We start from the raw sequence: 12,113 nt of genomic DNA, 5'->3' as shown, positions 1-12,113 counted from the left end.
TTTTCCTTTTATTTGATGGTGATTTTCTTCTTCATGGTATCCCACACCTCATACGCCAAACAATGTTTTCTTTGTTTTTTCTTCCTGATTATAAATAAATAAAAATTAATTAGATTAGTGACTTGTTTATCTGCCAACAAATAATTTAGTGTCGTGTGAAAGATAAGTGTAAAATATAATAATTTCTTTCATGCATCGTGTATAGAACATTAAATGTAATTGTTTGATTATTTATAATAAAATAACGCGATATAATTAGTGTAATGACAATAATAATAATTTATTATATTTATGCGTGGTTTATTTTATAAAGTGTATCTCTACATGTAATATAAATATTTAAAATATAATATTATAGATATATAACTTGTTGAATATTTTTTTAGAAAAAAATCTAATTATATGTTTGATTGTATAATGAATAATAAGCTATAGATTATTTTATGATCTCTGACCGTGTCAATAAAATAAATTGAGAAATAATATATTTTGACTTATTAAATGTTTTAAAAAATTTTAGACCTATCAAGAAATAATTGATAATTTTGAGCTATTAATTTTTTTTTTTTTATCAAATATTTTTATAGTGTTTGGAGAACATTGAAAATAAATTTATTTTTGATGTTATTCTGATTTTATAACACAATCCATGCCATCTAAAATATATTATTATTGTATAATATAACATGTTTTGTATTCAAATGTATTTTCTAGCAACTATTATATGCATTAACATATCAAATTAATATATTTTTATGCTGTATACTACTATATCCTGATATATTATCTCCTATATAAATATGCTAGTAATTTTTTATTTTATAAAATATTATATTTTAAAGAATTTTATTAATATATTATTGTTTATCTGCGTGTACACAAAAAAAAAAAAAAAACAATGAAGTAATATATCATTTTAGTTTTTAGATACTTAATGGAAAGCATTCTCTGATCTCTTAAACCGAAAAACACTTTTATTTATCTAAAACTGAAAAATTAATTTATTTAACCATGTTTTCAAAGCGTAGCCAAACATTAAAAAAAGCTTGATACACACAGCTCTTGACATGGGCCTAATAAATGCCAATAAAAGCCCGTATGTGTTATGGGCCTAAATTCTATATCCAAGTTTCAAAATCCTGCTCTCTTGAAAACCAGGTTCTGGATCATTCAATAAAGCCTTGAAAGATTCGAGAAAGTACTAGAAAGATCTAGAGAAGCCCAAGATGAAACTACCAGAATTCTCTCCTCCCCCCCTGTAATGTATAAATTACTCAACTATCCCTCCTTCCTCATCATCGTCAACACGACAACAGCAATTCATCTCTCAATTACAAACAGTGCCTGCTTCGAAGGCATAAAGAAGAACAAAGACGAGAAGATGGCAATGATTCCAAGCTTCTTCAACAGCCGATCACGAGACATCATCTTCGACCCGTTCTCTTCTCTCGATCCATTCAAGGACTTCCCTTTCCCTTCATCTCCCCTCATCCCTCGCGAGAATTCAGCTTTCGTCAACACTCGTATTGACTGGAAAGAGACCCCAGAGGCCCATGTCTTCAAAGCTGATCTTCCGGGGATTAAAAAGGAGGAGGTGAAAGTAGAGATTGAAGATGACAGGGTGCTTCAAATTAGTGGGGAGAGGAGCGTGGAGAAGGAAGACAGGAATGATACATGGCATCGTGTTGAACGTAGTAGTGGCAAGTTCTTGAGAAGGTTCAAGCTGCCTGAGAATGCCAAGACAGATCAAGTCAAGGCTGCTATGGAAAACGGGGTGCTTACTGTCACTGTGCCCAAGGAGGAGGTCAAGAAACCTGATGCCAGGAAGACTGTTGAAATCTCCTGTTAAAAAAGACAACATTACACTTTTTTTTCTTTCAACATGTTTATTAGAGCTTCAATCCCTAAAATGCTGAAGAATCAACTAGCGGCCGATTTCTCATCTTGTTCTATAAGATTCAGTCTTATTTAAAGTAATAATTTGACATTAGTTATCTCGTCTGGCTGCTACATGGAGAGAGCTTCAAACCTTCTTTCTGTAAGCCACGCTTGAGGCCTTAACCCCCATCTGTTTTATATATATATATATAATTTCCTTTTCCTTTCTCTCTTTTTGGAAAAATATTTAAGAATTTTCTTTTATTTTCCCCATCTACCAGTCGCCTAAGCGCAGTTTAAATTTTACATTTTATTGTATTTTTATTGTTCATTCTTCACAATAGCTTTTTGGCGAATTCTTTTTAACAGTTTAATTAGAGTGTGTGTGATCTAACTAGTTATACACGTTCCAGATACACACAACTATCCATGCCTTCAAAATAAAAAAAAATCATAACAAATATAAAAAGAATATTTGGCGATTTGAAATAAGAATAACAAAATCATCTCTCTAGTTGAAAACTATTTTTCTAATCTTATTACTATCATAAAAGCATGTATTAATTTTCAATAAATAAATAAATTTTAATATTTTTGAAAAAAATATATTAAAAAATATAAAAATAATAAACCACTTTCACGTTGTTGTAGAAAGCTTTTTAATAGTATTAATAAAACTGACCTGGCTGGCAAGTTAATTTAGAAACCCTCTTGCTTAGTTTAAGTTCGAAATAAAACTAAGTGAAAGCTAACATGATGTAATCTAGTTAATGGTTAAACACAATATAATTAAAATCTAGTTTAACTTAATAAAAATTGTAGGTGATGTTTAAACTTTCAGCTATAAAAATAAATAATTAACAAATAGGAATTAATTTTTGAAAACAAAACATTAGTCTTTCTCTGTAACATGTGAGAGGAAATATTAAATGAGATTATTTAGATTTCTAGTATGTTTTTTCTAGTATTTTTTAAAAATAAAAATAGGTAAGAATTTGGGTTTTTTGGGTTCAAAAATCAAACCCTATTTTATGATAATTGATGGCGGCCGAAAAAATATTAAATAAACAACACGTTGCTATTATAATTTTTTAAAATTAAAACAGACGAAGAAATAAATGCAGGCACATAGGCTTAGCCTTACATAAATAAACAAGTAGATCTAGTTTTTTTTTTTTTTAAGGGCTAGTCCAACAACACTGTTTCTTAACTTAAATAAAATCCTCTTTGAATTTATAATGACAATGCCATTTAATAAATTGTCTGCTTATACTATACTTTTTAAATACAATTTGAGCCTTTTATGATTATATATATGCAATAACTTTGTTAATAATTATTTATGAGTATAATATGTTAAAAAATATAAAAAATATTGCACATGAATATTCAATGAGAATAACATATATATATATTGATATTTTTATTTATTACAAATTAATTATTCTTTTGATTTTTTCATACAACCACGTAAAAATTATCAAGACATTATTTTTTGAAACATGATTTTTATATCATGATAAGTTTTATTTTAAAACAACATACTACTAATAAAAAGCATGTTTTCGACAAAATAAAAATAAATAAATTAATAAGGAAATGGGACTTCTACCTCGAGCAATATATTTTTTACTCCTTAATTTAAATTACGGGGATTCTTGAAAATATTTATTTAAACTCATTTGATTTTTTTATTAAAAAACCACGTTGACTTGAAAAACCCTCATTTGCTCATGTAGAATTTAAATCCTTCAGATTTTTGTGGATATTTATTTTAATTATTGCAGAATTAAATAAAAATCAACATTGACAATTATCCTGCGTCATTGCTCAAGTGTAAAATCTAGCAAGGATAAAAATTAAATATACAATGTAAAATGAAAAGGATATATGCTTAAAATATTTGTATTTATATTTATTTTTTATTTCTTACCATAAATATCAACTTTTCACTCCAGTCTTTAACTGGCGTTAATATTGTTTTTTTTTTTATATAATTTACCCCCCATATATTTTTTTAGCTTTTATTTATTATGCACAAAAAACACTATTCATTCTTTAATTAAAAAAATTCATAATATCTACAATAGTGGTGCTTGTGTGTTTGAGAGTATAATAACAACTGTTTTTTAAAGTATTTTTATAACTTAAATTCATAATACATATTATCTAAATGTATTTATTAAACTTTATTTATTGTTAGTTTGTGTTGAAAAAATAAAAATAAAATATTTTTTAAGGATATTGAATTAAATAAATGATATTTTTTATTGTGATAGTTTGTAAGTATTTATGGTAAATTTTGAATAAAAATAAAGATTGATTGTAATTGACACTTAATCAATTATAAATGCATTAAATAAATCTTAACAAGCCTACTAAAAGCTATAAAAAAGAATATAGCAGCCCTTGATGCAAAGAGTTGAAGCCCAAGCAAGGCTCTCACGGGCCTTATTAACCTGTAAGTTGCTGCCCAAGTTAGGGCTTCAAAAAATTCTAGGCCTCAATTATTCTGGAGCATGCCAGAAAGTTCGTGAATCGCACCATCGCGATTGCCCTGGATTTGTCTCCTGCTTCCTATAAATTCCCCCTCCCCATCTAGACCGATCACCAGCAATTCACAACGATTAGTCTTCAGCAAACGACCAACCAGCAAAGCAAATAACACATATCAATCATGGCAATGATTCCAAGCTTCTTCAACAACCGATCACGAGACATCATCTTCGACCCTTTCTTTTCTTTCGATCCATTTAAGGACTTCCCTTTCCCTTCTTCTTCCCTCATCCCTCGTGAGAATTCAGCTTTCGTTAACACTCGCATTGACTGGAAAGAGACCCCAGAGGCCCATGTCTTCAAAGCTGATCTCCCGGGGCTTAAAAAGGAGGAAGTGAAAGTCGAGATTGAAGATGACAGGGTGCTTCAAATTAGCGGGGAGAGGAACGTGGAGAAGGAAGACAAGAGTGATACATGGCATCGTGTTGAACGCAGCAGTGGCAAGTTCTTGAGAAGGTTCAAGCTGCCTGAGAATGCCAAGATAGATCAAGTCAAGGCTGGTTTGGAGAATGGGGTGCTTACTGTTACTGTGCCGAAGGAGGAAGTCAAGAAACCTGATGTCAAGAAAGCTATTGAAATCTCCGGCTGAATACGATGCCTGTTTGTTTATCCTGGTTGGCTAGAATCCATCTATTTGTAATCAAGAATTCCGTGTCGTCTTATGTTAATAGCTGAAAATATTGGTGTCGTCCTTGTTTATATCGAAGTGCTCAGTGGTAAATGAAGTGTAATTTTGGCTTTCTATAACCATCCTACCTGTGATCTCTAGCTTCTGTTCCTTTTTCTTTTTTCACCTTGTTCTTGATGCTTATAGGACATTATGGCTAGATATGTTGGAAAAATAATGCTAAAGAAGCGGATAGCTGTCAATATTCCTGTAGTCTGTCGCGGGCATAGAATGGAATAAGACAGCGTGAATAGTAGGAAAAAATTACATACAAATCTCTATTGATGACTGGTTCGTCAAGCGAGCCCAGGCCCTGCAAATTCTTCTACATTTCTCAGCAAAGCTTGCAATATGGTATGATGTGTGTAAATGCCCTCTTTGTGTTCATAAGAGAATTATCCCTAATTATCACGTAGTTATCCATTCTGCAAGAATTGCAGAGCCAGTGTCTGAAGGAAGCCAGAAGCTTGCACACCATGAAGGAAGTAAAGAGACACGTGCATCATTCAGTCCAAGGGCAGAGCTTCTCCATCAAAATCGCTCATTCACACCATCTTTTTATAAATGAGAAAGACAAACATAGAAATGACTTTAGGACATTGCTAAAATGGATGTGTTGGCGCACGGCAAGAACAAAGAAGCAGAATCGGGAACTTCTAGAAGAAGAAGAAAGGACTTTAATGGATGAGTTGCTAATATTTTTTATTTTTTTATGTATAAAGTTCAAACATTTATCCACACTCGGAACATAAAACACAGAAATACATGTGGGAAATTAATTGATCTCGCTAAGTTAGAAGAAAGGACTGGAAATGGTACAAACATTATAATACCAAAGCAGAGCAACCTGGATTATAATCGGTTAACAACCCTTCAATTCTAACACAATTGATGAACCCTAAAACTTCCAAAATCAGAACTCTAAGAGAGAAAAAATAAATGGAAGGGGTGGAAAAGGGAGAGTGGGGTTCAAAGGATCGATTAGGGTCGGGTTGGGATGGAACCTCTCCTTATAATTCAATATGTGAAGGTGGAATCGAGGAAATGAATAGGATTTCTAGAGCTTCTATGTCTGATGATTGGAACTTCATGTTTCCTAATGTATCCTGTTGTCCTGCTTGAAGGACACATATCTGTTCTGAGTTTTCCTCCCTTCTGTTTTTGTTCGATTGGAACTCTTTCTGGGGTCCTTCCTTGCGGCATAGCCTTATTTCTTGGATCACAAGCGAGGCGGATGACGTGTATAAACCAAGAGAGTGACGTTCATTAGTTGGGATCGAACAACATCCCACAGCGACTAGTTACATGGACGAAAGGCTTTTATCAACGTAGGCAAGCAAGAACTTGTTGTCTCTTAGGAGACATCCAATAAAATTGGAACAATACAGAGAAGATTAGCATGGCCCCTGCGCAAGGATGACACGCACAAATCGAGAAATGGTCCAAATTTTTTTTTCCTCTTTCTCCTCTGGGGTTTTTTCTTCATCTTCCTTCCACGTTTTCCCTGCCCCTCTGGTTTCTCCTCCTCCTCCTCCTTCCCTGTACGCGTTAGGGATTCGCAATCAACAGGTCAGTTGACACCTTTGCTCGCTCTTATTTTAGTTCCAGTTTCATACTTTTAAATGTCTTCTTCTTGAACTAAGCTTGGAACCAGTAGCAGATTTTATTATATCACAGAGACGTTTCTGTTTTGTTGCGAGACATTCTCACCATTTCTTGCTATGAATTTAGATGGTGTGCTTGTTAAGGTGTAAATTGCAGTTCTGAATCAATAATGTAATCCTGACCCAATTTTGGGCCACAAAGCGGTAAGGTGGGTTTAGGCCTAACTCCGAAGTCGAAGAAATCTATCTGAGCCCAACTCCAAGTGTTTCTCGTCTTCTTGGTGTCCGACGAAATAGAACTAGAAAGTAGAAACCCTCATCGAGCACAGCTTAAGCAAATAATGGTAACGGAGAACAAGCCGAAGTCCAGTGCTAGTGCTCCTACCAACAGCAAGAAGAGAAAGCAACGCTATCTCCCTCATAATGTATCCTTTTTTACTTCCTCTCAATGCACTTGTTCATATATATGCAATTTGTTTTTCTTTCTTTTGATTGTATTTTGTATGTGTTTCTGTACTGCAGAAACCAGTGAGGAAGAAGGGTTCCTACCCATTACACCCAGGAGTTCAAGGCTTCTTTATCACTTGTGATGGGGGTAGGGAGCGCCAAGCCTCTCGTGAGGCTATTAACGTTATTGATTCTGTATGCTCCTTTCTCTTATTTCCTTCTTCTTTTCATTTTTTGTTGCAAAATTCAAGCAGGAGATGGAAAATCGACTCATATAGCTGTGAAAATATAGGTGCGGTGAAATGGGTGGCTATGGGAGAAAGATTTGTTTTTATGCTCTAAGTAGAATTCATTAATGGCTACCCTTTTAAATCATGGCTTTGAGTTCTTATACCGAGTAAAATTCATTATGGCTAGTCCTTACGGACAGGGATGGCTACGCTAACAACTTTGGACCGAAGAAAAAATTTATAGTATCTTAAAAAATTCCTCCTACAAGAATTCTGCTTGTCATGGTTGGGATTTTTGTTTTTTGGTTTGCTCTTTCTGTTATCATAATGTCTGAGAAATGCATTCACTACATTCGATAATTTAGAGTGCTTTTAGATGTGGTGAATGCACCTTTCCCTTGATTTACGAGGTCAAATTATGTACTCTTTCATTGAGCTGCTGGTATTTGCACTTTTTTCTTGCAGTTTTATGAAGAGCTAGCTTATGGGAAGGATACTAGTGCGAAGCTTGCAGATTTGCCTGATAAACCTACAAATAAAAAGATCAAGTTCTCATATTCTGACGATGAAGGAGATGGTGAAGAGGATGATGATGAAGAAGATGGGGAAGATGAGAACAAATCAGAAGCCCCTGAAGGCAATGATGCCATGAATGATAATCCTACAGACAAAAAGGTAGGATCACCTAGTGTAGAAAATGAAAACAGTGAAAATCAAACAGAAGAGAAGACTAATCAAGAAGAGGGTTGTAAAAATGATGAAAAACAAGCAAATGAAGCAGAGGGGCCACCAGCAAAGAAGAAATGCACAGAAACATGTGCCCCAAAGTCTGTTGTCCAAGAAAAAGTGGAGGAGAAATCCATTGATAGGCTTATTGAGGATGAACTCAAAGAACTTGGAGATAAGAACAAGGTGAGCAATGTTTTGCCCGTGTTCCATTTACTGATGTTCCATTGAAAAATAAATAATTTTTTAAATGAGTTGATCAGAGAAATTGAACTGGTGGCCAAATTTCTATAGCTTTTGCCTGTGTTCTTTTGTTGAGCTCAATTTTCCTTTTCTTCCCTGTATTTGTACTTAGCTCTCTATCTCCCTCTCCTCTATTTGGTATCTTCATAGATTATTTACCTTCTCATTTTGCTCACTAACTTCACACCCACCAGGGCCACCACATTGCAATGCTGTTAAGATGTGCTGGTAGGTACTCAATAGGGATGTTTTGCTTGTACTGAAAGTACAATGATTTGGCTTGAAATGAAGATAAAAGACATACAAGCAGTGCACTGTACCATCTAACGAAATTACTCCCCTTCACCCTAGAATTGAAACACATAATCTGTATCCTGATTTTACTTTCAGAAAGCATACTGGGTGACACATTCGTATGATTTGTTCCTTTTTTTTTTCTTTTGTATGTCTTATTTGTCCTCTCAGCTTACCTGTTTTGTTTCTTCTAGGCCCAGATGGGGAAAATGGAAATTGTAGGAAATAGCAGGAAACACATTTTGCTTCCCCGTAGCCTATTGTAGAATGAAATGCAACTCCATGAACAAGCTTTACAGAAGTATAAATTGCTGTTTATCTTGCAATCGGGCATGGTGAACTTGGGTGCTCTTATGTTTGTAGCAGATACTGTAGTTTTACTCCTTGCAATTCTGAGAGTATTTTATTCAAATATGCTACATTTTTCATTTTTGATAACTGATCTCCTATCTTGTTGAGTTTGCTATCTGTTGAATTCACCAATTCCTGTTGTTATGCTGAGCATGCTTAAAAAGGGTGGTCTCTGTCTGCCATGTTGCTACTATTTTTGGTTATATCATCATATTCTTACGCTGATTATGAATTTTTCTTCTGCTTGAACAGAGGCGCTTTCTCAGCCTTGATTCTGGTTGTAATGGTGTTGCCTTTATTCAAATGCGCAAGATAGATGGAGACCCTTGTCCCAAAGATATTGTCCAACGTTTAATGACATCTGCTGCGTCAACAAGGAAACACATGTCCAGGTTTATGAATTGCTGACCTCTTAGGTTAAATTTTATAAAGGCCTATTCCAACCAGTGCTCACTATTCTCCCCTTTTGAGCCGTACTTCAGCCTCAGGCCAATGCTTATGGATTTTCCCATTCAAAATGCTTGGCATCAACCTGTGTGTGACATTTGGTGCATATGTACCAAATTGGCTTTCTGTACTGCAAAAAGCAAGAACTTTTACATCTTAAAAAAATGACATATCATTTCAGAATGTAAAGTTGTACTATCTGTTCATATATAGGTTCATCATAAGAATGCTACCAATTGAAGTTGCATGCTATGCTTCAGAAGAGGAAATCTCAAGATCGATTGCACCAGTTGTTGAAAAATATTTTCCTGTGGATACTCAGGATCCACTGAAGGTACCTAGAATTATCTATTCATTAATTCTTACCTCAAAAGTAAACTGGCACTACTTCTCTGGTGCTCCATAAGTGAGAATTATAAAACAAATAGTAGAAGAAGTGTTTGAGTAGCATATTCACAATTTCAACTAATTTCTTTGTGATGAATAAAATTCACCATCCAATTCAGCAATGCTTGACAACTTGGAATGCAGAGGGCACACTCTTGGGAAGAGTTGAGTCTTCAAATATGCTAACAATGTAGCATTAGTCTTGGTCCAACTTCATTGTATGGTTTGATTTTTAGTGGAGGTTTGATTCATAGTCTAAATCAAGCCAAGAGGTAGCCTAGATATAGTATTTTGTGATTCTTTTTTTCCCTCTTCCTAAACTAATAGTTCTAAACCCTAAAATATAAAACTAAGGCCTACAAAAACACTGTTTGACCTTTAGAACCCTTTGAATAGGACTTGCTGATGATAATCCTGCTTAATTTCCCAACAGTAAGAACTGCTTTCTGCACTGAAAAATCATGTTAGATGTACTGTGAAAAGGGAAACAATGCTCATTTGGATTAAGGGGTAAAACTAAATCTGTATATTCAAGAATTTGTTCCTTGCTTCATCAAAGTTCTTAGAATTCCATGTTGAATACATTGATTTCATGTGTCACTTTTGTGTTAATAAGCTAGCTCTAGCACCACTTTTGAAGTAACCTTAAATAAAATTCCATTTATTCTGTGAAATTCTCAGACCTGCAGGACACGGTTAGTTCAGGAGTTGCTGTTGAGGTAGCTCCCTTTGACAAGGACCAAGCATTACATAAGCTGGGATCCAAGGGAAATTGGCAATGGGGAAATAGATGGCATTGAACACCATCAACATTTAATTAAATAATGATCCAAAATGAAGTTTTGTTTCTTCAATTAATCAGACATGAATAATACTTTTAATAGCTTGCCATTCTCATTTAGCATATGGCAGCTGAGCAACTACACTGCTAAAATCACCCCTGTAGTCTGACATCGTAATTGTGGTGGAATATAGGAAATCGTAGGAGATAAGAAATCTGAGTTTCACTGATTGAACTGAGTCAACAAGGACCAACAGAGTTGCATCTCATACTTGCACACAAACTACAATTTGACCACTTACTCCTTCTGTGCAGTTTGCAGTAATGTATGAAGCCCGAGCAAATTCTGGCATTGACAGGATGAAAATTATAAATTCAGTGGCAAAATCTGTTCCTGGGCCTCATAAAGTTGATCTTGGCAATCCCGACAAGACAATTGTAGTTGAAATTGTCAAGGTGAGAATCTGTACTCTTCCCTGCCATGACTTATCTTTTGCAGAAACTGCTCATTTGTTACAAAACCAAGTTTTGCGATATTTTGAAGTTAGAATCGTGTTTGTTGGTTATATCTTTTAGAAGATTCCTTTAGGCTCTCTATCAGCAACAATATTGAAGAACTTTTATAACCATTACATCTCATTACATCTCCTGATGCCTATGAGTGATCATGCATCTGGTCAAATTAATTGGCCAGTATGTTTATTTCTTAAGACTCTACATGTTTCAAGTCTGTTCAGCCTCTTACACTTGTGATGTATTCTTTACCGCAAAGAATTACTTGCTTCGTGTATAATCTATTATTGGTTTAATTAGTACCTATAGGGAAAAAAAAAAATCAGAGTTTGACTGCCTTGATGAGATGTTTGCTCTATGGTGCTAATTTATTTTTTGCCCGATTAACTTGATTGCTTTGGCTTGTAATTTTCTCAGACTGTGTGCTTGATCGGGGTTATTGAAAAGTACAAGGAGTTGTCCAAGTACAACTTGAGGCAGCTCACATCATCGAAGCAATAATAGCCTGTCACAACGTAAATGGAGAGGAAAGCGCAACTTTGGATCTGTTATTTTTAGTTAGTATTTAAATAGTGGTACGCTAACTAAAATTTTGGCTCAAATAGAACTTCTCTTTCTTTCTTTCTCGAGCTCCTTGTGGTAAGAATGTTCATGACATCGTTGCAAAAGCATAATATTACCAGAAGACATAAAAATCCATGTCGTGTTTTGTCTTTACTTCTCTTCCTCTTGTTTCTGGTCTTTCCTCATTTCTGCGCACTGCCCTGGTGCGGCGAGGCTGTTGTTTTTTTCATGTTTTTTTTTCAACTATCATAGCAATTACCATTACCAATATCATCTTGATAATGGATTTTCTTTCCCTTTTCCTTCTATATTTCAGATTAAATATGTGTAGGTTCTTTAATTTTTCGTTGTAAAATAAGGAAAAAATACTACACATATATATTTTTTTATATTGAAGGGAAATCATGGATTTTCTTTCCTGTTTC

The 12,113-nt window shown here is 34.3% G+C and overlaps 3 protein-coding genes and 1 non-coding gene across 4 annotated transcripts; all 4 read left to right on the top strand.

Annotated features, from left to right (window-relative positions):
• The first annotated feature begins 1,285 nt into the window (after positions 1–1,285).
• Positions 1,286–2,110, top strand: LOC118035264 (18.1 kDa class I heat shock protein). Its single transcript, XM_035040802.2, has one exon. It carries the CDS (start codon positions 1,382–1,384, stop codon positions 1,847–1,849), a length of 468 nt encoding a protein of 155 aa, XP_034896693.2. The 5' UTR covers positions 1,286–1,381; the 3' UTR covers positions 1,850–2,110.
• Positions 2,111–4,396: 2,286 nt separating this feature from the next.
• LOC118035167 (17.3 kDa class I heat shock protein) lies at positions 4,397–5,202 on the top strand. The gene has a single exon (XM_035040681.2). The coding sequence runs from the start codon at positions 4,556–4,558 to the stop codon at positions 5,021–5,023; it is 468 nt and encodes a 155-aa protein (XP_034896572.1). The 5' UTR covers positions 4,397–4,555; the 3' UTR covers positions 5,024–5,202.
• Positions 5,203–6,450: 1,248 nt separating this feature from the next.
• On the top strand, positions 6,451–6,553 carry LOC118035291 (U6 spliceosomal RNA). Its single transcript, XR_004685165.1, has one exon. It is a non-coding gene; the product is annotated as a U6 spliceosomal RNA (small nuclear RNA).
• Positions 6,554–6,969: 416 nt separating this feature from the next.
• LOC118035164 (uncharacterized) lies at positions 6,970–11,841 on the top strand. The gene is made up of 7 exons (XM_035040680.2): positions 6,970–7,130; positions 7,228–7,347; positions 7,848–8,294; positions 9,249–9,388; positions 9,657–9,777; positions 10,927–11,067; positions 11,542–11,841. The coding sequence occupies exons 1-7, from the start codon at positions 7,047–7,049 to the stop codon at positions 11,623–11,625; spliced, it is 1,137 nt and encodes a 378-aa protein (XP_034896571.1). The 5' UTR covers positions 6,970–7,046; the 3' UTR covers positions 11,626–11,841.
• Positions 11,842–12,113: the final 272 nt, after the last annotated feature.

This window comes from Populus alba, chromosome 9, assembly GCF_005239225.2.
Source record: "Populus alba chromosome 9, ASM523922v2, whole genome shotgun sequence".
Classification (NCBI taxonomy): Eukaryota; Viridiplantae; Streptophyta; class Magnoliopsida; order Malpighiales; family Salicaceae; genus Populus; species Populus alba.
This window is presented reverse-complemented; position numbering and strand designations above follow the sequence as displayed.

Coding starts and splice junctions, on each gene's coding strand:
- LOC118035264 (XM_035040802.2), top strand. CDS start 1,382: ATGGCAATGATTCCAAGCTTCTTCAACAGCCGATCACGAGACATCATC.
- LOC118035167 (XM_035040681.2), top strand. CDS start 4,556: ATGGCAATGATTCCAAGCTTCTTCAACAACCGATCACGAGACATCATC.
- LOC118035164 (XM_035040680.2), top strand. CDS start 7,047: ATGGTAACGGAGAACAAGCCGAAGTCCAGTGCTAGTGCTCCTACCAAC. Junction 7,348..7,847: donor CTATTAACGTTATTGATTCT/GTATGCTCCTTT, acceptor TTTTTCTTGCAG/TTTTATGAAGAGCTAGCTTA. Junction 9,778..10,926: donor ATACTCAGGATCCACTGAAG/GTACCTAGAATT, acceptor CCTTCTGTGCAG/TTTGCAGTAATGTATGAAGC.